The sequence below is a fragment of the Sander vitreus genome, chromosome 1 (genome assembly GCF_031162955.1).
Source record: "Sander vitreus isolate 19-12246 chromosome 1, sanVit1, whole genome shotgun sequence".
In the NCBI taxonomy this organism is placed as follows: domain Eukaryota; kingdom Metazoa; phylum Chordata; class Actinopteri; order Perciformes; family Percidae; genus Sander; species Sander vitreus.
The window spans coordinates 15,152,204-15,179,645 of record NC_135855.1 but is presented as its reverse complement, the minus strand read 5'-3'; the positions used below and the strand labels follow the sequence as shown (position 1 = coordinate 15,179,645).

The window sequence follows — 27,442 nt, the reverse complement described above, 5'->3', positions numbered from 1 at the left end:
AGAATAAAAATCAACCACTAGCTTGCCAATCCTTCCAATCACTCATTTCACTCATAATATATACAGTACACCATGTGTTTGCGCTCTCAGAAAAGTTTTTTGCCACCTCCGAGAGCAGTGTTGGGCAAGTTACTTCCAAAATGTAATACATTATAGATAAGTAGTTACTGTCATTTGAGAGTAATTAGTTATATTACAATATTACTGTCTCTGAATTGTAATGCTTCACACTACTTTTGCATTACTTTTGAGTTACTTTCACCAAAATAACAGCGGAGGTTTGACTTGGTAAAGTCTCATCTTTATCCACGTTAATACATCATTGATTATTTATAATATTTTGTATAATTAATATGAATATGCACATTAACTAAAGCTATAAATATTGAGAAGTAAAACATACAATAGGCAAGGCAATAGGAGAAAATGAAAATACTCAATTAAAAGTACCTTACAGTTGTATTGAAGCACGGCATAGTTACTTTCCACGGCTGATAAAATGCAATGGTATTGACGTGTAGCAAGCCTAACATTAATTCATGACATGTTTCTATCTGTCAGCAGCTTGGACACACTGCTGTCCGCGCTGACGTACCGTCACCTGTTGGGACACAGATGTTGTCCGTACCGTCTCTGGTTCTGGCTCTGACCACAGGAACAGTGACGGGACAGTTCGCATAATGTCCATGTCGCAAATGTATCTGTCTCTGCAGTCCATCGAATACAGCAACAGGAAATAACACTCACATTAAAATGCGTTGTACCTCGCGTTACTGAGATTGTAACGGGTATAATATTACCAAAATTGAATTAGTAATGCGTTACATTACTATGTTACAGCAAAAAGGAATACATTACTGTAATTGTGTTACTTTTGTTTGTTTGTGTTATTCCCAACACTGTCCGCGAGGCAGAAAAGATGCCATTTGCAGCATTTGTGGTGTTTTGCTGACATGAGACATTTGCTCGCCCCAGCCTGTAGAGAAAGTCCCTGGATAAAGGGCTTTTCCCTTAAATCCCTGATAGCCTCCAAGCTCCAAGGAGGACTTAGCTGGCGACTGACAGCCAGGATGGGAGGTGGGACAGGGTTTTGATGTTGGAGCTTATGACCGGTGTGTGGGTTGGGTAAGGAGGTAGGTAAATATTTGGGCCAGCGCTTGTGGTTTAAGTGCTCTCTCTGACAGCTTCGGGGTCTGGTTGGAGTCTGGGGCATATTACAGATATACGGCTGTAGGATAGGGTTAGGGTTTTGGGATGTGCAGCAGAGGCAGGATCATCTTGCTGTCAGGTCAAGCATAGATATAATGCTGGAGACAGTGAGTTCTGTGTGGGGGCGGGCGCAGTTGGCTTTCCGGCCCTTGAATGGCACCTTGCAGCTGCCCTCTGTGTGTGTCTGTCTGTCTGTGTCAAACGCTGCGTCCGGTGGTATGGTCGGAGAATGCAACAACTACCTCCCAGCGCACCCAAGCACAAGCTCCTACACACAGCTGTTCACCATACACTTAGTACCACACACAGCACCTGTCTGCATGTGTGTGTCTATGTGCATGTCTGTCTACGTATGTGTGCCAGCCAGATCACACACAAGAATAGACCCATACTTTAGAGCGTGTGAACGGAGCAACCTCTATGGCTCTTCCTTTCCTGTTCACACTTCAGCCTCTGCCTGCTAAATCCGCTTCTATCCTCTTCCACCCTGAATAAAGTCATATCCTTCCTTCCCGAAAATGTTGACTCCTCCGTTAGCTCATTAACTTCATTACAGAGAACGTGAAAAGGTCTTGGACTATCCGCGTGGTTGACTGCTATGTTTGGAGCATTCATTAACTGAGCTACAGTGATGGATTTTAGCAGAAATGTTATGGGATCAATGCTGTAATGAAGGGCATAGTGTGTGGGAGGAAGCATTTATTATCATTATCAGAAGTAATAAAACTTTTGCCCCCTAACAATGGCCTCCCTCCCACACCAAGTGAATGTCAGTGTTAGGCTTGGGCCAGGAGTACTATCCTTAATAGGTGGATGCATTGTCCTAATGGTGTCAAGGTGGCATTGCATTATAGCCACATCGTCATTCATTTCATACATAAGACAGAGGCCAAATGTGTCCCCATCAGCTGAAATCCAGGAACATTTCATGAAGCTCTGCCACGTGGGCGCCTCGATAGCCAAACAGATTCAAACATTTAGATGGGAAATGAAATGGGATCAATAAATAATGAGTTGAAAATGTCACGTGTGTCACTCAATCATCAGCAGTTCACATTGATATGGCAGCTTATCGCAGGCTGCAAATTACCCACAGCACTGGCTATGAATATGATTAGCTTTCTCATTTTGCCTGAGAAAACTCTAATAAACACAATTCCATTATATCAGAATGTATTGCATACCTTTCCGTGCATTTCCTTGAGTAAATGTGGCAGTCATCAAGATTGCATCAAAGCAAACTATTGCCGTCATTTCCTTAAATTTAGAGCAGAAAACAAGTTGTGACAAAATAGATTTGCTTTCCTCCTTACCTCATCTACAAAATAATCTCATAAAAAAGGGAAGCTGAAGGAGCGATATGTGCAAACGGAACAAAGGTCATTCCACTGCAAATTACAGATATATGTTTCAGTCCTACCTCCAGTCGGCGTACTTAACTGTTGACTATAAAAACTTGTCACCTGTCTCTGACCTTTGCTTAGGATGAATTTTCTATAAAAGCAGCTGATGAAGTAAAGTGGACGGCATAATCGTCAAACCTACAATCTGTGACACGCAGCTCATCTAAAGAGCAGTAATTATATAACTTTGACATTTGGATCCAAACAGTTATGATCTGTGAAACTGACATTTGAATTCCGCTTATTTTTTGTGTAAGTAAATATAAATAATAATAATATTAAAACCCCTATTTTTCTGAAAGGAGATGAAACCGTTTTGAGACATAATGTGGGAACTGTGCTTCTTTTCCTTTACATTATTAAACATTTGGGAGGACCCATTGTGCTGTTAAGCTAACATTCACTCGGAAAGTGAGCCTAGCTTTCTAACGTTAGCAGTTAGGTCGGTTGGTAACGGAAAATCACCAAAATGTCATAACTCACAGCAACGAGGAGTCTTGTAACCTCAGCACTCTGTGTTTACCTGTATTTTAAATCACAACACAGATGAACTAACATACAGAATCACATGCTGTCACAGCAGAAACAAAATAACTTTTTGGGTTTTTTGCAATTTTGACCAAATAAATACACAATTCAAAACTAACACCAATGGTATGGCTTATATACTGCTTTAATGACCAAAATGTATTTCAGATCAACTTTAGATCAGCTTTAAAAAAAAAAAAAGCTACCTGAGACAAATGTAGTACGGTGTCACCTAAAGAGAAAGTGTTTCATGTGTAGTATATTTGGTAATGTTTTTACATGCCATTTGGTGTTTACTCTAATCCAAAAGGCTAAGCACCAGAATGAGTGAACAGATTTTTGACATGGGTGGCCCTCGTGGGTTTGGCTGAGTTGGGGATTTAGAAAAAAAGGTCTGAGTGTAGATTGGAGGACACGAAACTTCTCAACAGGACTGCACAGTCAGGTGACAAATGGTGCCCCATGCCAGCCAAGTGCCAGAAATGGCCTCTTAATCAATCAGAGGTCACCGTGGAGGCTCAGTCCAGACTGCCTTCACCCTGAGAGGCAGCCATCTGATAGAACACTCAATGCCAAGCCGCAAAGCACACAACCTTTTCTCCTAGTTAGCACATCACTGCTGCTGTTAATGTCATCTCATTAGTTCTAAAAACTGGACCACTCACAGCAGAGATGTATTTGTCTTTATTTTGCTTGTTCATTATATCACTGTTGCTAAGTCAATTGAGCTGTCCTCGACATGTTTAAATTCAACTAGACAACTTTGAATTTGGTACCTTTTGTTATTCTAGATGTGTCACCTTAACTTGCCGGTTTTTATTTTCTCAACTGGTCTGATTAGCTGGGTGGAAATGGTGATGCTGTAGTAAAACATCCGACCCTGTGGGTTCTCTCCATCTTTGGCCTCAGCCCCAATCTTAAACCTCTCACCCCCATCCTTGACACATGGCCATCTGTAGTGGCATTTCAGGCAGTAAATAAGGGAGTGGAGGGTAGTGCACTCTCTGGTAGGCCCAACCTAGGGGCCAAGCCCTCACATTCTCCTCTGCACCCCGAGGCCCACCCCCACACACCCCCTGGGGTTGACCTACACACTGCAAGGTCCCTAAGGGAGCATATCAGGCTTTAGGAGTAGCACAGGCCTTCTGTCCTCTGTCTACCCTCAACACAAATCACTCTACTCTCCCACCATCACCATACATCTCTCCATCTCCCAGCACGAATACATGCATCTGTCCATCCCTACTATCAATCCAAACATCATTTGTATCAAAGACCTTTGTCACTCACCCATCTGCTCCATTTCTATTACTGCTTATGTTTGTAAATATGTCTCAATTCAATTCATTTGTCCTCCCATGACTTCAATATCTTATTTGTTCAAGAAAAATCATGTTTTGCATTGACATTTTCAATAAAAGAAAGCAAAAAAGCAAAAGGGGTGATCAAAATACTGCCTCAACCATTTTTGATCGTCTTAAGTGTAGGAAGACAGTAAAATTATAAATTATTCTTTGACTATACTTGGTTTGGTGACAATTCATGTTGGTAGCAAAATAATTGCACTACAAGCAGATTGGCAATTGTCAAACCCAACAATAGTGCACCAAAACCCATTAAAACCTACTGAAATGTTGTCACATTCCCATTACTCCCATGATAAAACTGTCAACTCACTGGACAAAAAGACCAATCAATGCACCCACCAATCACCAGACACCCACAGATCCATATGTGTGTTCACCCATCCTGACACTCAGTATCTTCGACACATTGATCCACTATCCATCTTCTGCCTCTCCCACCATAATAGAAGCTTGTGCTGATTCAGTCCCCATGGGATACAAGGACTCCGCACAGAAGTAACCTAGGACTGACAGAAACATTGAGTGGCGAGATTGAAGCATGAGAGGCCAGAAGAAAGGGACTGAAAGTCAAATAAATGACAGATTAAACTCTATCAGTTGAGATAACCCTGGTGAGACTGGAGAAAGAAATGGAGAACTATAGGGGGCCTAAGGAAAAAGAAAGGTTATGTCAAATGAAGAGACTGGATATCGAGAAGTAGTAATAAAAAGAGGAAGAGGGTGGGACAAGTTAAGGACAAGTGGGGACAAAGACATGCAAGTGCCAAACCGGGATCAGGCAGATCAGCAGTGCAAACTAGTGTTTCCTGTGCAAGTATTGAGATGCAGATCCCACTTTCTCAGCTAATAATGGGGGCTGTCAGAAGTGTGTGTGTGTGTGTGTGTTAGAGAGAGAGCGAGAGAGAGAGAGAGAGAGAAAGTGGGTGAGGATGTTCGCTTGGAAGAGATATTCTCACACATCTGCCAGCCTGCTTTTCTAATGGGGTGCAAATGGGCCTCCATTGTGCTGCCTTGCAGACCTGGTTGCAATGACCTGACACGTTCAATGACGACTTCAGCTTCGCATGCATACGGGAAGACACACTCACACTGATGTTTACATACACATGCTTGCTTGCATAGAAGTAGCTTAAACCAAAAAAAAGAGGACAATGATCATTTAATATTCCTATAAAGATGGATTGTGTTTATATTTTATTTCTAAATTAAGAATGATTTTATTGCAAAACAGTTTGCTAGAATATATAATGTATGAGTTTGTAGAGTTATTTGACAAATGTAAACTTTTACTCTATACTATTTATATTTCTCCACTTTTAATAGGCTAATCAGTTGCATGATGCTAAGCTAAAGTAAAAGGAGATTTGTGCTTCTCCCTCTTAAATCCAAACATTTCTAAAGCTGTGTTTTACTAAGCAGCCACAACTCAGCTGAAATGATTTTTTACTAGGCTCTCTTGCTGACTTGGAGTTGGGGGATGGGGTTTAACAGAGAGGGGGGGGCAATACGGGGTCACACAGGAGGAGAACAGGGAGGGAGGGGGTCTTTTTCTTTCTCTCCGGGCTCTAGGAAAGAAAGGAAGGAAGCCAGAGCAAGGCAGAGAAGCCCAAACCAACTGAGGAGAGATGGATGGTGGGGGGAGGGACTGGAGCAAGAGCGCTGCTTATTGGTAGGCTGTGGCTCTCTCTCTGGATGGATTGACTTAACACGGGTCGAATTACACCATTTGCCGTGCATTAGTTTGTTTTTCTCTCAGCCAGGAGAAGTTGATTCACTACGACGCGCACAATCATTTTTGTTGGATTACAGCAACACAAAAAGGATACAAAATAAGCATTTCAGATGAGGTGAGTTCCCTGCCGCTACGTGGATATAGACTACACTTTGTTGCGCCGCATTACGCAGTGAAAGTCGAGGGGAAAACTAGAGAGGAGAAGTCTTTTGCTGGAATACAAAATATTTCTTCTGACCACGTCGCTATATGCTACCCTGCAAAACTCATGGTTGCAGGACAGAAATAGTGCAGGTCCGGACTATTTTTAATTGTGCTTCAATCCAATTTACTATGTATTCATTCGTGCACGGCACCGTTCATCTGTCCTGCTCGACGCGTCTTTCCAGCGCTCATAAAGCGGTGTAACAAGAGGGCAAACCAAATCTAAAGTCACCTATTTTATTTGTGAGACAGTTTACTCTCCAATTGAAGCTGTCCGAAATCTTCATTAGGCTATATAATAAGTTCTACAGTCGCATCATTAAAGCATGTATCAAACTGGTGAATCTAAAGCTAAGTGAGCATTGGCTATTGAGATAAACAAGCACAGAACATAGTTTTGTGTAAATCTAGTTGTTTTTTGGAGATTCTGGTGGCTGTGTGTGATATCGTGCTCTCCGTCAGTAAACGCGCCCTTTATCATCTTTAATTAGCATTAAATCAATGATTGTAGGCTATGAAGTCAGAGCCCGTAGTGGATTGCGCGTCGTTAATGTTTATGTCTTTTCCCTCTGGTTTCCAAAGTTAATAGTGGTGGAAGGGGGCTGGTGTATCGGTGTATGAGGGAGGGGGCTGTGTGGTCGTGGCAGAGCTTTGAAGAGCAGAGCTCAGGGGCCCGGGGACGGAGACAGAGCAGGCAGTCAAAATGCTCATATGTGGCGAGCGGAGCTGAAATCTGTGCGAAACTGGATAAAAGAGAAAAGTGGGGTCCGGACGGAGCTTAAAATAACAGGAATATTACATGCTGCGTGTTTTCTCTTAAATGGATTACCAAAGGAATATGACATTCAGTCGGATTGCCCCATTCATGAGTGAATACGGACACACAAGGTAGGTGTCCTCGGTGGTTTTTAAATTACTGGTATAGTGGATTTTATTTCTCGGATACACTCTGTGGTGTATTATTAAGATGGAGCTTGGATTTAATAAAGGACACATAACTGCTGGCTCCCATGCTATCCGAAGAGCCACTTTGTGAACGGAATCTATTCAAGGGAATCGAGTAGGATTTCAAAGTAAAAATAAAACACATTTTTAAAGCAGAGACGTAGGCTACACATAGATTATGATTTGCCGAGAGTAAAATCAGAGCCACGTCAGTGTTGGTCTTAGTATTTTTGCTACAATTTCAGTCACAATAGCTAATCTTCTTCTGAGTTGGTTCAACGCATGAATACGTTAAAGTTGTTCTGATATTTCGTCTTCATAAAATAAACTTGGAATGAAGGTAACCAGCACACGATTGTACGGACCATGCTGTCAAACACACCTAGTAAGCCGTAAAAGACGAGTAGGACGGGCAGTTTGACTTGAAGGTTGTTGACTGCTCACTCACCTTTAATCTATGTCATGTATTCCCAGTTTCATTGTGGTATTATTATATTGGATGATACATTAGGGAAGCGCTCGTAACCTTTTTGGAGGCAGAGCAGAACGAGAGCCCAGCCCTGCGCATGCATTAAGTGCCGTGGAGGCAGTTAAACGCAGGCCCATCACAGTTGTCACTCCACCGCTGTCCCCCCGCGTCTTTGTTGTCTTTTGTATGAGTCTTACATGTGGGCCAAAGGGGTCTGAAAAGATTTGCCACGGTTAAAACTTGAATGCCTTTACGCCCCGGTCCGCACAATGCCTGCATTAGAGCCCGGGCTGCTGCATGGATTGTGTACGCAAAAGAGAAGCGGAAGATCCTCACGCAAAACTTGGAAAAATTACCAGCGAACGAAGGAAGAGGAACAGAAGAATAATAAAGAAAGAGCGAGAGAGAATTAGAATGTTTCATTTTTTTCATAAGGAGACATGTAGGTTACAGTTGTTTTAGGAATTGTTCTTTCGTGGCTCATTATTCAAGAAAATGTGGCCAAATTAAGTGAATAAGCAAAAAGGAGATGGACCAAATATACAATCAAAGGGCGTACCCTGAAGTTGTCCTTATAGACTAATCATGTGTGCTAAATTAATAAAAAAAATAAAATAAAAAAAAGGCAACAAAAAAGTGAACACTGGATTTAATTTTAGTTTGCCTGTGGTCAAAATTGATTGGTGCTAGTCTCTCAAACCAGTGCAGTCCCTTTTACAGAAATAAAAACAAGAGCAAATCTGTTTCAAACCTACACCAGATGTGTACATTTCCCTGAAACTCTGGAGCGTCAGAGCTCTGTCACAGAGAGAGGAGAACCTTAGCTACTGAAACGACAACATGATGTTGGCAGGAGCACCACGCTCCGGCCAGGTCAAACATCAGAACCAGCCGTGGGTTAGTTGACAGCACAGCTGGCTGGTGTCTCATCTCGGCTCACTGGCCACGGGGTCAAAACTCAGCAACCAGAACGATCACCGTTAACCTCCACTTTAGCCGGCTGTAACCCCGGAACAACCGCCATTGAACCATACAGTGATCAGTGTTAACTCTTTACACCATATGCCTTATGGTTGCCCCAAACTGTTGCTTGGAAACCAGTTGTTCAATGCTAAATTGGTTGAGTGATACAAGTTTGACCCTGTGTGCAGCATTTGGAGTCAATGTGTTTATATAGTTTGCTTTGTTCCCTCAGAACCCCCTTTTATTAGCCCCAGAACAGCTCTCCTGAATGTAGGTCCACTGGCCGGGGGTGGGGCTCTATTGTGTTGACTTGCCAAAGCCCCCTTTGTTTCCTGGTCACACCTGCAGCTCAGCCCCTTTTGTGCTCTACTATAGCAGAACTACTGCTGAGAACAGCCTTTCTCCTGTTTCACTCCTCCTATCACCAAGGTAGAGAATAAAGGGAGGGGAGCACAGTTTAGGGTGGCACAGCCCTCTCTTCTGCCAAAATTTATGAAGCAACAAGTCCAACCAAGCCCCTCAGAAGTGATCCTTAGGTAAATAGCACGCGATTAGGTGTAGTGGTTGTTACTGAAGTGGTGAAAAGGGGTAGTAATTATTTTCTGGGTCTGTGTGGTGGCTGCTCTAATCATCTGGCTGACTCACGTTCCTGTGTGGCTGCATTTCTTTCTAAGAGCAGTTGAGAGTTGAGGCAACCGTGTTATAGGACATATCCAGTTTTGGCTTACGCACACGCATTTAGACATACATACACCAAGTGTGTAAATGTCTGAAACTACTACTCCTGGGCTATCTGATTTCCTGTGCCGTTAGGTTTACGGATCAGTATGGTGCAAGATGACAAGCCAAGCAGCCTAAAGCAGCAGCAGCCATTGTCCTTCTGGGATTACATCCACCCATCATAGTCGCACGCAATTTACCAAACCTCACGCACCCGTGTTGTTTGTCTTCCTTTTATTAGCCCCAATTCCTCCCAACAGGACTTCCATGCAAACATAAATCCATTCAGTGTTGCAGTGGGGGAGAGGTTATGGCTGACATATGCCAGTGAAAGCAGAACTAAGAGGAGAATATGTGTTAATCTGTCATTTTAAGCTTGGAACACTAAATCTTCAGATGTAACTACCAGAATTGGACTACAGAACCCTACACCCACCATCAGTAGAAATAGAAATCCACCAGACCCCCTCCCCTCTCCGGGTTAAACACCATGGGCCTGGGCCAACAACATCAGCAGGGAAAGTGCGTGGTTGTAGGACATTGAAAAGCCTGTAATAACAGAGGTAGAGTGAGGCAAGGCTGAATGGCACCAAGTTGCGTGACAAGCCCAGCATCTCTAGGCTTGTTGAGGCCTATATGTGTATGCACATACACACACACACACACGCACACACACACACCCACACACACACACACTGGAGGGCAGGAACCAAAGAGCGCAAAGGAATAGTCAATAGAAAACATGCTGGGCTCACTAGAGATTGAGAAGTAATTTTAGATCGCTGACCTCTGGATGTCTTCTGTTTTACATTAAAGTTTCCGAGGAAAGCCTTCGCCTCCGCAGTGTGGCTAATACCACGCAAGGAATCATGGGAGATCGGAGCTGCCTCTTGTTGGAGTGCTTTTCTTCTGAATTGTTTAGTGAGGGAGAATGGCAGGGAAAAAGTGTTAGGTGCTTACGAAGAGGGGATATAGAGCAGGACTCTAAATTCTGACTATACCAAGGAAATTATTTAGCTGTGAACACAGCCACATTTGGACTGGAAGCATAGTCTGCAGCCTGTATGATAGCACAGCATAAATGATATAATTGAAATGTAGAGCATGGTTTATTTACCTTTCATAGATCCTCTTTTTTTATTCTCTATTGTGGTGCGTTTGGTATCTATTCCTGTCCCTGGAAACTCCGCAATGTATTGCTTGGGCCTTAATACAGCACATTTCTCATTGTGAGAGCGTCTGAACGAGGTACTAAAAAAGTAGCAGCTATGCTTTTAAGGAAGACCACTGTCTCTCTTCTTAGTGATTTTAGTGATTATCGGAGCTTTAAGTACTTTTATCATGTTTTTAGCATGTCTGTCTATTGTCTGTGTCCGTGTGTCATGATGGATGCCTCGTCTTACTGCAAACCAAATCTACCTACGGGTACACATCAATTAACCTAACCTATCTTTGCAGAGCAGTGTCACCTTGTCTCGTCTAGATTAAGTTGCTGAAGACGTTCTTCTGTATAGATCTGGGAGCCTGTGTGCATAGATCTGTGGATTGTTTGAGTCCAGACTAGATTCATTTGTATCTAGATTAGAGTATATGGACTGCTCCAGCATCATTGATGTCGTAGTTTTCGGAAGATACAGGCCCTCATTAAATATTTGTATTTTGTCAAAAATATCAAACCTGTACTTTAACTATTAAGTGGACTAATTAAGATGAAGCGTTACATTACCCTTGCATTACCATTGCTCTTTCAAAGGCCTCAGTATCCCACAGAGTGCCGAATAGCCATGATTACACATTGTTTATGACTAAAAGACGCTGGCATTACTCTGCTTCCATCTCCACCGCTTCTATTATTTTTAGTGACACATCATTGTACAGGAACTGCTCATACCAAAATTGGATTATTAATTCCCTGGAAAACACACTGTGCGCTTTATATCAACATAGGCTTTAAGACAGTGCAGCCAAGTTGTGTATTATATTCTCCACATACACTGACAAAAGGCTGACATGCTGATGTATATCGTCGCTGTCAGGTAAACACCTCATGCCACTTAATTTTCTATTTGACAACCATGTACATTACAGTTCATTTAGTGTTTTAAACTAAGTGTTTGGAAAGATTTTTTATTATTATTTTAAACAGCCCTTTACTAGATGAAAGTGGGCAGATTGTGAGTTTCAAAGTTTTCACATGGCTACAATGATAAGGTAAAGTCCATAGATTGCCTTTGCTGGCCGCTGATCTGCCATGCTTCCTGTGTGGATCAATCAAAGCACTAATGGCTTGGCAGGCAGGGCCCACAGACAGCACTGGAGCAGGTGTGCTTTGGGGCTAATTGAAAAATGCGTCAATACTCTGTGTGTGTGTGTGTGTGTGTGTGTGTGTGTGTGTGTGTGTGTGTGTGTGTGTGTGTCTGTGTATGTTTGTGTACGTGCACATGCATTACACCATTTGAAAGAGTGATTGTGTGTGTGTGTGTGTGTGTGTGTGTGTGTGTGTGTGTGTCCAAGTGTGCTCCCAGCTAATCCATCCCTCTGCCTGTGTGACGTCTCCCGGTAAATTGTTTATATCCGTTCAGGCTTTGCCTGCATGAATAATTTGTTTGCCTTATAAATATTTGAATGTACACCGATCATTAATATGCACACAGTCTGTCTCTAAAGCACTCCTTCGCGCACTAACATACACACTAAACTCCTGCCACTCCCACAATGAATTATTACCATGTAGTTTTTTTTTAAATGTATTACCATATGTAGTTGCTGGTGTATCACGTCTACAATCAGATGCAGTACAAACAAAAATGTATACTATACAAAAATGTACATGACTTGATCCTCCTAGAACAAAGATGACTGATTCACTGCACTGCAATAAAGCGCCCCCACCCTACGGAAAGGCTGGAGCAATAACAGCCAACAGAGCGCTAATAGAAGTCAGCTAAGGTCAGAGCAGAGGCTACACCAGTGATGCTGATGAAGTTGCAATGTGCTGATTAGTGTTGCGCCTCGCCCGGGACAAACCAATCAGAGCACAGATGTACGGAGACAGCAGGCCTGCTACGTTTCTAACAGAGTGGACTTCCGCTGCATCCAACACACACCGAGACACCCCACCGGTCACTTGGCTGACCTTCCCTTAGACAGCAGATGCAGGGAGAGGTATAGGGGAAACGCCAAGCACTGCCACTGAGAGCTCAGTCATCAATATGCCTGAGAGCGCATTCTGTGTGCCTTATGTTTGTATTTCAATAATCTAGTGGGTATCAACGAGAAAAGGAAAACTTCACAGTGGAAATGTTCCTTTTTTTCCTCATTGTTCTGAGGTAACCAAATGGTTAGGATTTGGCTCATAGGACTACAGTTTGCAGCAGGTTTAAATATAACATGAAATGTATTACATGTCAAGCAACAAAAGCATGCATTTTGTGTGTTTCCAGGTAACATCTCCACTAGAGTGAAACAGGAAGTGTCGTCTGTGAGCAGCCATGGGCCAGAGAGCTGCGCTTCTGCTCAGTGAGCTGCTGCTGCTGCTGCTGCTGACAGCGTCACGCACTCTCCTCGCAGTCAGCTTCCCCGAGGACACCGTACCCCTCGATGTCGTTGACGCACACTGTGAGTACACGCACGCAAATGAGTTCAGCAGAGACGTGGGTAGAGATTCAAATTGCTGCAACATTACTACTGAAATAGTCAACAACTATCCTTAATATACACTTTACTCACTCCAGTCACACATGGAATAAAGACAAATACCGGCAGCCTCCTTCTTCTAGTCGCGTCAGCAGTTCAGACACTAGCACACCAGCATGCCATATTTATAGTAATACAATCAATCTGCTGTATGGTCAGTTGGAGCACTAAGTGGATTTCATTTGCATCTCTGTGATGTACTGGAAGAACAGAGAGATGTGCTGACATAGGCAGCCATTATCTAACGCAGAGCTCTTCAACAGGGGGTCCGGGACCTTTAGAGGGTCCTCAGAGTTACTGCAGGGGGGCCACCAAGTTATGGTTTTATCATTTTGTTTTCAAAACTTAAAATAGGTCTTAAAATATACATAAACATAAGTCCAACCTATTAATAGCAAAGACAAATCGGCCTACTTGTGATTTTTTTTATTTTTATTTACACAATATTGATAACAAGCTGTAACTAAGGTAGCCACTAAGGTAGCCATCCACAGATACAGTTAGACATCAAGGATCCACTGTGCTACATGTATGTTTAACATCAAAACATAATGTATAAATATATATGAATAAGTCAATTATTATTATTAGCTTAGTATTGTATGCACCATAAAAAAAGGTATGTATAAAGGCTTACCTACACCCTACACATTATTGTAGGCTCAGTTTAATATGCAACTCAATTTTATACAATATGTAGTGGGGGGGTCCGTGCTCCGTCTCTCTTTCAGCCAAGGGGTCCTTGCCATTCCCTTAATCGCAGGAGGATTTGTATAAAGCACACGCAGCATATTTATTTCTAATCGGTACTGTTAAATATAGCAAGAGGTGAGTGTGGTTTATCCGTGCAAAAGTGTCCGCTTCTACCACAAGTTTCCCATTAACGGTATGTGTGCGTGTGTGATTTCTGCAGTTTCACGGAGGTACCCTGTGTTCAGAGGCAGGCCCTCTGGCAATGAGTCACAGCATCGCCTTGACTTTCAGCTGATGACCAAGATACAGGACACACTGTTCATCGCTGGCAGGTAAACTCAACCCACACACACACACACACACACACACACACACACACACACACACCACTCTCTCTTTCACACATCCCCCACACCAATAAACTCAGTCACTCCTTGGCAGGTAAACAGTGGCGTAAGGAGGAAGGGGGGGGGGAAGAGTAAGAAGCTCTTAGTATTATTGGATCTGTGGCTTCTAGGCCTGCATTTGATGTATATTGCCAGTATTGATCCAGGAAAGGCGTCTATCATGCCGGCCTGACGCTCTGTCAGGGATTTCTTGGCATCTTTACATGTCTTTTTGGTATTTATGGGCACTGGGATTAATCTGACCGCCAGCACTAATATTGTAGCAAGAAATCAACTCGACATCTACAGTATAAAACTCCTACCTCTGGAGTCCCTGTAATCACCACCACATGTATCACTGTTGTCAGGTAGATCCACCCTTTTGCCAGTTTGGGTTATTCACGTTTTTACTAAAAGTGAAGCGAAATGTTGTTCTCTAGGGGTTGATAAAATGTGATCACCCTTACATTTTTTATAACCAACATATAATCAAAACAATAAGTGGTTGTAATGTAAAATGGTATAGCAAAGAGGATATTCAGGTTTTCATAGGGCAGTTGCATCAACAGGCAGTTGTGTAAAAAAAAATTGAATTCACTATGCCTCAACCCTGCCACACCCTGTTTGCTGTTCACATAATACAGACGTTTGAATTAACTATAGTTTAGTGTCATTATTTTCAGGTTTTGACATTAGACTACCCAGGTTTAAAAAAAGGAGAGATTGGTTTAAACCCATTTCCCTCAGATTTTCTATATTATTGCAAATTAAAAAAGTTGTGTGTGTTCCGCCACAAGAAGAGGCTGAAACCATAGGTCACAGTAAATGAGATCCTCTAATGACCAGTGCAGTTGGGAAAAAAAAAAAAACATTTGGGGAAAACAATGCAAATGAGCTGCTGATTATTCACCAGAGTTCATCTAAGAATTAAAATAAACTGCATTTTCTGGAAATTCTAGTTTTGAAATTTTACCCTTTTATTACTTGTGCAGTGTTACTGAGCTGTGTTTTGTTGCTGTCTGTCCACAGAGATCAGGTGTACCTGGTCAGCCTGAGAGAATCCTACAGGAATGAGATCATTCCTTACCGGGTAAGATTCTCACCACAAGCTGCTCTCTCAATCCACAAACACTAAAAGGGCTCCATAGAAAATACAGAGCAATTCATCACACACTGGACAGGTTGTAAAATGAGAGAGCGGAAAAGGGAGGACTGTGCGTGTGCATGAGTGAGTGTGTCCCTTAGTGTGCTGGTGCGTGTGTCTAAAGCTCCGTGTTGGTTTTCACAGAAGCTGACATGGCGATCGGGCCAAGCTGACAAAGACACGTGTGCTGTCAAGGGAAAACACAGAGTACGTACAAAAAAGCCATTCACCTTTTGTTTTACATTCCACCATGCGGACAGAGGTTTAAACATGTGAGCAGATAAGCTGGCTGCCTCTAAAAACGCTGTCCCATGTTTTTTGTCTGTGTTCAGGATGAGTGCCACAACTTTATCAAAGTGCTGGTTCCCAGAAACGATGACCTGGTGTTCATCTGTGGTACCAACGGCTTCAACCCCATGTGCAGATACTACAGGGTGAGTATCCAGTGCCAGGGCCTTGCATGCTCAGATGTGCACAGATGCTGTTGTGTAAATGCTCTTGAAAGTAATTTGGGTAACACAACCTTCATTTTAATTTCTTGTTAAATAAACTAGACTTGTTTGAATGATTCATGTGCGTGCTAGTGTTTCTAGTGTGTTCGTTTTCACTGTGTCCCTTGATGAAACTTTTTTTAATGTTGGGTGATTGGTGTGTTCCCTTCAGCTGGATAACCTCGAGTTTGATGGGGAGGAGATCAATGGACTGGCACGATGCCCATTCGACTCCAAGCAAACCAACGTTGCCCTTTTCGCTGGTAAGAGTCAAACACACACTTCGCCCACACACATAGTTAGTCTTGCTGAAGAAGAACTAATGGATTCCTACTTATGCTCTCATCACCTCAGTGTCTTTGCCACAGTAAAACTGTGCCTGCAGCGAAAACAACTCAGCCAATCAAGCCTTTAAAAAAAAAAAAAAAGAAAAGAGAAACAAAGCATTGAAGAGCATTGTATCCTATTTTTTGGTGACTATACTCGTTGTTGTTTTTTTTTAGAGGGGAAGCTGTATTCGGCAACTGTAGCCGACTTCCAGGCCAGTGATTCTGTCATCTATCGCAGTATGGGTGATGGATCAGCCCTAAGGACCATCAAATATGACTCCAAATGGCTGAAAGGTAAGTGATTGCCTCTTCATCACCCTCAGTCTTTATATATCTTTCCCTTTGCTTTCCTCGAGATACACGTGCTACCTGCCAGCTAGCTAAATGCCCATGGTGCACGTATGTGCGTGGCTGTCAGAGCTGTTGTTGGAGTGATAGAGAGATCTCCTGCCTTGCCAAGCTTCATGGGGATATGGCCTGTTCTCTCCCAGGCAATCTAGGTCACCCCCAGTCATATACCGCCTTGTACAAATCCCTGAAATATTCAACATGCACAGTGGTGGTGACGGTGCAGAAATACACTTCAACTCTCTGCTTCTGTCTCTCCCTTTAGAACCTCATTTCCTGCACGCAGCAGAGTATGGGAATTATGTGTACTTTTTCTACCGAGAGATTGCAGTGGAGCACAGCAATCTGGGCAAGGTAAGACAGCGCACCTGCCGTTTATAAAGCATTACATATTCCAGACAGATATAGTATGCAGGCCTTTATCCAAAAAAATGCTTACACCTCCCTCAGTGCATGTGTTTTTGCCACAAATGGCCCCAGCAGTAAAAGGGCCCATTCAGGCGATGACAGTACATTGCATAGAATACACAACGAACTTCAACAGCCAGTATTTGCTGGGAATGTTCTACTAATGTAAAACCATTACACAGTGAGAGCTTTGTCTCACGGAGATGTGCGCTCTGGGTCTGCCACCTACGTCACATGCAGAGGGCATTAGGATGTTCAATGTTTGACCATGCCTCATCCTAAACGGGTCTGGCCGAGCCGCAGGAGGCAACATCCTCCATCAGCCAATAAATATTTCAACCCTACTAATGCTTGGGTGACACCTGGCCTCTGATGGAGGTTTGCACTGGTAAATAATTAAAACTGTTAAAGCCAACTGCTTCACACACTTCATTTATACTCTAAGCCTTGGTAACGAGTGCAATCAGACACACATACACATGGTGCTGCATTGGGCCAGTCAAAGTCGTCAGATGTCTTACTTTAAATGGTTGCTACAGTCAAGGTGAACAATCTCTTCACACAAAGTTAAAGATGAGAGCGTGTGTTTGTTTAGTCGTCTGTACCGAATTGCTACAGGGTAGAGAGATGCATTATTCAACATGTTAAAGTGTTTTTAGTGACGTTCACTCAGCTGCCTTCCTCTTCCACCCGACTTTGTCCTCTTTTAAACCCCTTCTCCTCGCAGGTTGTATATTCCCGTGTGGCCCGGATCTGTAAGAATGATGTCGGTGGGTCACAGCGGGTGCTGGAGAAGCACTGGACATCTTTTGTAAAGGCAAGGCTTAATTGTTCAGTGCCAGGGGAGTCCTTCTTCTACTTTGATGTGCTTCAGTCCATCACTGACATCATCAACATCAACGGAGTTCCCTCGGTGGTGGGTGTGTTCACCACGCAGATGAACAGGTGAGCAGTGGATGCCGTTAGTTGTTAAAGTGACCAATGCCGAGGACAGAAATAAGACATTTCGGGAGTCATATATGGATGATAGATTGAGGTTTTTCTTTTCTCTACAGTATCCCAGGGTCAGCAGTGTGCGCCTTCTCCATGGCCGACATAGAGAAAGTATTCTGGGGTCGGTTCAAAGAGCAGAAGACTCCTGACTCTGTGTGGACTCCATTTCCAGAGGAGATGCTGCCCAAACCTCGGTAAGAATTAAACTTTTCTTTTCCCTTCAAAATTTCCAAATTCTAAACCTTCCAAACCATACAGAGAATGCAAAGAATTTCATATTTTAAACATGGCTTTTCATGAGCAGGTGGTGCTTGACTCAGCAGCTGTTTACCACCTGACAGTTTTTCCAATTTTCTTAACCCTTCTTTCTCCAGGTTAAACCCAATGAAATCAAATCTTTTTCACTAGTAAAAAGGGACCAAGGTATTAGCTTTGACCCAGCACACACATTCACCATCTGCTGATGATTAAATAATTAATTAGGCATAATTAGAAGCGTTGCATATTTAACCAGTTTACAACCAGCACGTATATTTGTAGCCCTGCCCTGTGTCCAAAACACAAAGTCCACGAAGCACCCCATTACCCCGGTAAATCATTAATGGAGGATAACCATTGTATGTATATTTTATGTTTCCAGCTGAGGCCTTTATGTGATCCTAATAAGCACCTGCTCCACTCCCCCCCACCCCCTCGTTGCACTTTTCATCCAGTTCAACACGTTATTATTACTCCCTGGTGTGTGATCGTATAGGCTGATCTTTGACCTTGTGCCCTCTGTTCTGTGTGCGCCCTCCATCCTAGACCCGGGTCCTGTGCAGGTCATGGTCCAGCTGCGTCCTTAAAGAGCTCCATCGAGTTCCCGGACGATACCCTGCAGTTCATCAAGTCCCACCCCCTCATGGACACAGCTGTGCCTTCTATTGGGGATGAGCCTTGGTTCACCAAGACTCGCGTCAGGTAAACGCAGAAGCACATTATGGGATGGCAATACCTCGGTTTCTGGTACCTTTTAAAGTAAATTTAAAAACAAACTAATTTTTGTGGTCAACCAAATATGATACATTTCTCTCATTACATCACTACACAATGCTGTCACAAACAGCTCTCTGAGAACTTTGCCTAATTACTGTCAAATTAAACAAAGCTGTATTAGTTATTATCAAAGAATAAATTGAAAAAAAGACTAAAACATCCGACCAAACTTTCAATACTAATTCAAATTGGTTTTAGTGTGTAGCTCAAGAGCCGAAGTGATTCATGTATTCAAAATGGCTTCTCCTATTTTGTATGGGATAACCACTTAACCACTACTGTGAATAACACATGCTTCTCTGATATATGTGTGTGTGTGTGTGTGTGTGTGTGTGTGTGTGTGTGTGTGTGTGTGTGTGTGTGCGCGTGCGTGCATGCATGTGTGTGTGTGCGTGCGTAGGTACAGACTGACAGCACTGGCTGTGGACAACGAAGCAGGACCTCACAAGAACTACACCGTGGTGTTCATCGGGGCTGAGTCAGGGGTTGTCCTCAAGGTTTTGGCCAAGACCTCCTCTGTGTCTCTGAACGACAGCCTGCTTCTGGAGGAGATAGAGGTCTTCAACAGGGCCAAGTAGGGATACATGCACTTTTCACCCTCTCTCTTCTCTTTTTCTCTTCCCCTTCTGTCTGAGGAGTCAGCAACATTTACAGTGAAGCATCCTGGCACAGATGGCAGTGTCTGTCTGCTTTCTGTGCATGCACAGTATGTTTTTAGTGCTTATTTGTGGATGCGGAACACACTCCCTGCGGTGTGTTGGAGGTCAAAATCCTGTTAGACTGTGAGAGAAAGCTTTATGTGACTTCTCCACCTAACAAGTGATTAAATCTACGGAGGCTGAAACAGTAGACGGACTATCTGATAAACCTCTGATCAGGTTTCTCTCTTCCCTTCCCAGGTGCCTGTCTAACCATGAGGATGACAAGCGTGTCCTCTCGCTGCACGTGGACAAAGAGGCACACAGCTTGTATGTTGCCTTTTCAAGCTGTGTCATCCGTATTCCCCTGAGTCGCTGTGAACGGCATTCTTCCTGCCACAAGTAAGTGACGTGCAAATGCACACGTAGGGGGTTCAAATGTGCTTTGTACGGTCGGTCATAGGTTTGTGACTTAATTGTTTTGTGTTTCAGAAAATGCCATAAAGGGAATGATAACAGCTTTATCTTATGCCTTTTGGTTAATGTTCAGTCAGCCACAAATTATTATAGTGCACTTCCCAGAATGATTAAACCTGGTGTTCTGAGTGTGTGTGTGTGTTTGTTTGGCTCCAGGTCTTGCATTGCATCAAGGGATCCCTACTGTGGCTGGAAGCCTCATGGGGCATGTGAGAGGATACAGCCTGGTGTTTTGTGAGTTCAAGCCTCAGCTGTGATATAAAGTGCTAATATTATAGATGAGAAAATGAGATGTCAACAATGTTTGCAACTCTTTGATAAATCTCCCTCTTTCTCTCTCTTTTCTTTGCTCTCTTCAGGACTGGATATGAGCAGGACATTGAATTTGGAAACACTGCACATCTGGGAGACTGTCAGGGTACGGATCTCATCTCCATACCATCTCATCCATCCTGAGACACACAAACACAGATACACATACACTGACACACACATGCACACATGTACGCAAAGACAAACTCATTTCCACACACACCATAAGCCTGCACACTCACACCAGTAACCACTCCAGTAACTTGCCCCTACATAAGTCTATGTGCAATATTAACACACACATCTGCATACAGTACATGGCCACCTGTAACTTATGCCACATGTGAGTCAGAAACATGGACATGTACAATTAGGGGGTCATGTTTAGCCGGTGTAAATGGTAGAGGTCTTAAGATATCAGATGGCCAGAAAATATGCCTTTGCTTTTTTGAGTTTACTGTAAAAGCCTTCATTTGTACCAACTAAACATGACCCCCGCTGAACCTCAGTATTGATCAGAACCAGAGGGCCCACAGTGACTCCAGTGAGAAAAGGACACTGCTAGCGGGTGCTTTATATCTTTATTATTTAAACCAAATAAACTGCACTCTTAGTGTCTCTTAGGAATTTTAGTTTCTACTCCTGAATTCCTTTATACTGATTTCTTGTCCTTTTAATTCTTTTAGCGTTTTTGGGCACTACATCAGCGCCAGATTACAAATCATTTGGCGACCCTACCTCTGGTTAGTTTGATCTTTTACTCAAATGGTTTCTTTCCTTGAGTTCAGCATCTCCAACCCTGTCTTTCCACCACTGCCACCATCCATCATTTCTTACCAAACACCTCCTGAATGCTTATGTCACCTGCTTCATTTTCATCGTCACAAACAACAGATTCATAGGCAACATTGTGCTCTATCTTAACACAAATTCACTTCCTCCTTTTCACTCTTCCTGTTTCGATCCCTCTTCCGTCTTGCATGCCCACCCACCATCCCTTGGCACCCTTACTGTTGTGTACCAACTCCTCTTTGAACATCAGTATCCTCTCCTTTTTCCCTTCCAAATTGTCTAAACAAAAAACACAAACATTTACTTTCATTGGTCTATGAATGTGAACTGTGATGAAGTTTATTCACTATTTTGTCAGACACTAACCTTAAAGATTACCCATTACCCATGCCTACTAAACGGGATGATAACAGTATGCTTTACACACATCTGCACAGTTTGTTAACACATTTGTTTGTCACCACAGACATGGAGTTTTCATCAACGCCAGTCACTGTCCACCCCAGTGGGCCCATACAGCCCCCAGTACTCATACCCACTCAGAGCCCCAGCTCTGGGCCTGGTCCAGAGCTCTACGGCTCAGGCTTTGTGCTGCAGGATGACCCAGCCACGTCCCATTCTTTAGACTCTATCCCAGGGGGCCAAGAGGGTAAGGCCCGCAGGGAGGCAGCCAACATGCTGCAAGGAGTCTGATCCGATAGCTGCCAACAACTCTCACTAAGACACACACATGTGAATCCACACATAGGCTCACATATGCAAACATACGTGCACACATCGGCAGCTATTTAGGGTTTCCATTAGATAACATGGCAGATTTTAATGTAGTCTCTCTTTTAAAAAAAAAAAGACATTTCCATACATTATTTAAGTTGCTATACAAATTATATTTTCATGTTACTATTGTTTTCTTTCCTTTAAATTGTAATTTTCTTATATTATTTCTTCGTTTCTTTTAAATAATTTATTCCCAGTCTTCTTTTAACCTTACACTCACCGTTCTCATATTGTTTCTTTAAAATCTTTGGTTTGGATTTAGCTTCTGTCTCTGCCAGTTTAGATTTCTTAACTCTAGCTGTAGTAACAGTTTACCCTGGCTGGTAGATCATTGACTGGGCCTGCTCTGCCACATCACTATTGTGGCCGCACGGTGGATGACTAACTCTTTCAATGTCTGTGGTTACTAACAAACTACCAGTAGAACAACAGCTATCTCAACGCCTGGAAGACGAGCACTGCTTCTCTTTCCTCTGAACAACTTCCTGCTGGTTGATCTCTTGTGCAAATTAATTTGGCTCTCCATCTCAAGTAACAGTGCACACCTAACCCTTTGGTACCGGTTTAAAGCATGACAAAAAGCCTCTAGTGGAACATGGATCAAGGCACTTTAAGTCTTCCCTTCTTCACTAACATAGCACTGCTTATAGATGGTGAAATGGATGTGGGTACCTAACAGCTTCTGCCAATTTTCACCGTATTTCTTCTTCATCCGGGTTTAGATGAATAGAAATGTGTCAATATTTACGAAATGTGGTTGTGGTTGACTGGCTACCTTGTATAGAGCAGAGTTGTAAAATCAGAAACGCATGCATGGTTGTGTTCTCACACAAACGTGCACATTTCTGCTGTTGAATGTGGAGGGACACTTCACTGAGCACTTTGACTCTTTTCACCAGGGGGTTAACCAATGGTTCAATGTTTTGTAGGTGTGTGGGATATCCAAGCAGGTGAGACCAACCAGATGGTCCACATGAACATCCTCATCACCTGCGTGTTTGCTGCTTTTCTCATGGGTGCTCTCCTGGCTGGTCTGATTGTTTTCTGCTACCGAGACTCATTCCTCCGTAAGCCTAGGCATGTCCACAAGGATGCAGAGTCTGCACCTTCTGGCTCCGACTCCACTGGAAGCTTTGTCAAGCTCAACGGCCTCTTTGACAGCCCTGTCAAGGTACAGCCATAAAAGCAGCTCCAATGCTACATCTAGCATACAAAGTCTTTGGTGGAGATGAGTGATTGAATAAGATGTGAAACTGTCTTATCTTACTCCTTTGATTTTTCCCTTTCACATTCTTAGGAGTACCAGACCGACATTGATTCTCCCAAGCTGTACACCAATCTTCTGAGCAACAGCAAAGACCTGAATTCACCCAACGGAGACCCCAAAACCATGATCCTGCGGGACGGCTGTCAGCCCCCTGAGCTGGCTGCCCTGCCTACACCTGAGTCCACCCCAGTGCTTCAGCAGAAAAGCTTGCAGCCCATCAAAAACCAGTGGGAGAGGGCTCATGGAAAGGCCAGTGGGCCTCGTAAGGAGTCCAACTCATCAGCCAAGAATCCTCAGTTCCTTCCTTCTTCTTCTGCTCCTCCTACCTCCAACTCCAACCACCCTCCCCTCGCCTTGGCTCACTCCCACATCCCTAGTGCGGTTGTCCTGCCCAATGCCACACATGACCGAGCTAACCTTGACAATGGAGAGGATGCACTGCCACATTCATCTGAAAGGAAGCTGAAGAACCCAGATTCTAAGGGAAGTAGGAAAGACCAGAAAAGGTCTGTGGATGCCAGAAATACCCTAAATGACCTTTTAAAACACCTAAATGACTCAGTGGCCAACCCCAAGGCCATTCTTCAAGAGGGATCAGGGCCTCGCCCCCGGCAACAGCTTACACTGGAGCCCATGGAGGAACTAACAGAATTACCCCCCAAGGTGCCCAGCCGTGAGGCTTCCCTGTATTCTCCCTCCTCATCCCTGCCAAGGCACAGCCCCACCAAGAGGGTTGATGTGCCCATGCCTACAACTCCCACAACACCAACGGGCAGCCTGAGCATGGGGGGCACCCTGGAGAGACAAAGAGGGGGGTATCAACTCCACCGGAGTGCCTCTCACAGGCAGTCCTTATCCACCTCACCAAATGGGGTAACCATGGGGGTGTCTGTGTCTCGCCAACACAGTATGAACAGAGGGGGTTACATGCCCCCAAAGCCCCCCTCCAGACTTGACTCCCAAGGCGGAGTGATGGGGGCAGGAATGCACTCAGCCCACCCATCCTCTATACCCAGACAGACATATAGTGGGTATGGCTCACTCCCTCGCACAGGGCTTAAACGGACCCCATCGCTAAAACCAGATGTGCCCCCTAAACCCAATGGGTTTTCACCACAGACTCCACAGATGCGAGTGGTCAATAAGTACAGTTATTAAAAGAGCATGGACGATTCTGAGTGAGCTCTTGGCCTTAACTGTAGAGCTTTTAGCCCTGAGGGCTTGGGGGGGGGCTATGGATGGGGTAGGTCCTAGTGTGTGTTTGTGTATCGACTTGAGGTGTGTTCACCCTTTAAATGATATTCACATTCACTCACACTAAAAAGGGAAATCACGCATGTGGCCAAAGATACTCCTAGGGTCTTTTTTGTCCCTACATCTCCATCTCCCTCGTCACGGTAGCCACATGATATGAACAGTGGACAGTGGTGAATCTGCTGCTCCCCATTGTATATGGGCTTGGGTGTCGCCCGTTCCCATATTAGGTACGAGGTTTAAGACACCAGCTGGGACCGCTACAGCGTCTGCGCGTGTGGTGCCATGTTAAAGTACAGTGGAATACTTGAAGAATTGGTCTCATTTGTCACTGCCCTTGAGCACTGTCTTCCCACTAATGTGAACTGAACAAAGAGGAGAGGTAGGCAATGCCTTTGTTAGTAAGATGGCTTGGGGCAGTGGAGAGGAAACTCAAAATCATAAGTGTACGTGTTGCTTAAGATACATATGACCGCTAACAGCTGAATCAAGCAGCAGGCGAACAGAGAAATGAATGTGTGTGTGTTGGTTGATTGGAAAGCAGATTTGTGTAAAGGCAGTACACATATTAGGCCTTCACACTTGTTTATCAAGAGTGGTGCCACATGCCAGAGGATTCACCTTAAGACCTGTCTAAGACCTAAGTCATTGTCTCTAATTTCAATAATAATATTTTCTTTTCTTTGGTCTTGTTTGAACCCATCTAAACCGAGCCAAAACATATTTATGTGCCACTCTGTAGTGTTTTTGCCTGGTGTATACTAGGACAGGGACTTTGTAACTCACTGGGAAATTTGAATTTTCTTTTTTTACATTTGCTGCTATTGGTTTTAGACATAGGCGTTTGTCTTTGATGCATTTACTCTATCAGACTGGGATAACCTTGATATGGGTGTGCACATCTGCTTGTGTGTGTGTGTGTGTGTGTGTGTGTGTGTGTGTTATATTGCAGACAGAGGCCAAGAAGTACAGTTTTCAGCAACCGAACACACTAAAACTAATACATGGAGAAAATAAAATGCTTCTCTCTAGGATTGAAACCTCCCCTAACCTCCAATGCCCCTTTGTAGAAATTATACTGGTGGTTCAGGAGACTTCTTTCTTTATGTAGCAGTGGTATTAAGAAAAAAAAAAAAACATACATTTCTCATCTCATTCTATAAAAGAATTTTGAACAAAATGATTTGCCTTTATAATGTTTTACTGTGTTATTTAAAACATTTACCATATGAAACTAAAGCAACACCAATGGTATAGCCCATGTATATGAATCCAACATTTCAGGGCACTTCTATTCCATTAAACTTGTGTGTCCCCTAATAGAAGAACACTATAATTTTCCCTTTACATTAATCCTAATAAAAAGGTATATTAAACCGACCCTAGAACAATAAATGGATGTAACTCCTCTGTCACCTGCCGTGCTGGTTCTGCAGCCCGCGTTCCCTGTGAGTGGCCAGTGTACAATCAACATAACAATTTACCAATGTGTCCAAATGAGTCATGCTGGGAATGACAAGATCTTGTATATACTTAAATACTATAAATAAGGAGTATACATATTTTTAGGCAAGTGAACCTGAATCTGTGCATTGTGTGCCTTATTCACAAAATGAACTACTACAGTATAATATTGGCAATGTCAATTGGTCCTCTGTATTGCTGTCTGTATCGTCATATGCTATATAAACGAATTTTATACAAGCAATTTGAAAATCAGCAGGATGTGTTGAAAAATTGCGATTTTAATGCAAACGGAAGTGATGTGGAAAAGAAATTGACAGACAGACATTTCACTTGTGAATGATAGTCGTACAAAAAGGACAGTCAAAAAACATTGGGGTATGAATCAATTTTTCTCTTTTACTGCAGGTGTTGAAAAGATGGTGTTTATCCAGCACATAGGAGGTGCCATGCAGTGAATGTATTTTCTTGACAGTGGGATGTAGGGTGGTTAGACCTTGCACTGTGGGGCAGTCGGCTCAATGCAGAACATCCTGCCCACAGCCAATGTATTAACACAGTGTTCACATTAAAGCCGTCGTGTAAAGATGTTGGCATGGGCAGTAGTCACAAAGAATCCGTTAATCCCCAGGATTGCAGTGACAGGAATTGTTTTATTGGCCAGTAGTGACGACTGACTTTCTCTTGGGTTCATTATTTGGGTGACATCTGCAATCCTATCCAAGTGGCAGTTGCCTGTTTAGCCCAAAGCCACATTTTGTTTACAAGTGCTGATTGTATGTAAAGACTTTCTGCCTGTCATCTAACCAGTTTTTTTCTACTTGACACATGCACACTGACATCAAACAGACACTCAACATACACTGCTCAACTGCCTTGTACATTGCAATATGAACTGGGTATTTCTGTTGCAATCTAAATTGACGCCTTTATATTCCAGTCTGAGCTCTGTTAATGTGCAGATGAACCCGATTTTGACATGTAATTTTGATTTAAAAATTGTGCAACATGGCGATGCCAGGCCAGCTGTATATATGATCTCCAGAGTATTTCAGCGTGTAGATATGTTGTAAAGTTGTACTGTGAATGTGTAAATAATAATGATGGTCTTTGTTTCATGATATTTTTTGTTGATTTTTTTAACACAGCATGTATAGTTGAAATAAAACATCATGGCACAGAAGGAGTGGTCTTGGTTTTTTTCAAGTCAAGGAGTTTCATACAGTAAGTCGGCTCCTTATGTCATGTCATGTGTTTCTGATGTGAGCATGACGGAGAGCTGTAAAGAGTTAACAATCTGGGGCACCTGGATAGCGAACCTGGTAGAGCGTGCGCCCCCATGTACAAAGGCTAAGCCCTTGCAGTGACCAGAGGTTCAACCCCGACCTGCAGCCCTTT

General features: G+C 43.3%; 1 protein-coding gene across 4 annotated transcripts; it reads left to right on the top strand.

Annotated features, from left to right (window-relative positions):
- Positions 1 to 6,217: 6,217 nt before the first annotated feature.
- Positions 6,218 to 27,227, top strand: sema6d (semaphorin 6D). 4 transcript variants are annotated; one of them, XM_078280335.1, is made up of 20 exons: positions 6,220 to 6,354; positions 12,984 to 13,158; positions 14,150 to 14,261; positions 15,345 to 15,405; positions 15,604 to 15,666; positions 15,792 to 15,893; positions 16,123 to 16,213; positions 16,454 to 16,573; positions 16,893 to 16,981; positions 17,763 to 17,980; positions 18,091 to 18,222; positions 18,833 to 18,988; positions 19,464 to 19,637; positions 19,963 to 20,103; positions 20,335 to 20,412; positions 20,538 to 20,596; positions 21,177 to 21,233; positions 21,749 to 21,931; positions 22,989 to 23,230; positions 23,357 to 27,227. In XM_078280335.1, exons 2-20 carry the CDS (start codon positions 13,032 to 13,034, stop codon positions 24,482 to 24,484), a joined length of 3,333 nt encoding a protein of 1,110 aa, XP_078136461.1. In that variant the 5' UTR covers positions 6,220 to 6,354; positions 12,984 to 13,031; the 3' UTR covers positions 24,485 to 27,227. The 4 variants fall into 4 exon arrangements, with proteins under 4 accessions (XP_078136621.1, XP_078136699.1, XP_078136461.1 ...); XM_078280415.1 differs by lacking the exon at positions 6,220 to 6,354 and adding an exon at positions 7,110 to 7,331; XM_078280495.1 differs by lacking the exon at positions 21,177 to 21,233 and having other exon boundaries at positions 6,218 to 6,354.
- Positions 27,228 to 27,442: the final 215 nt, after the last annotated feature.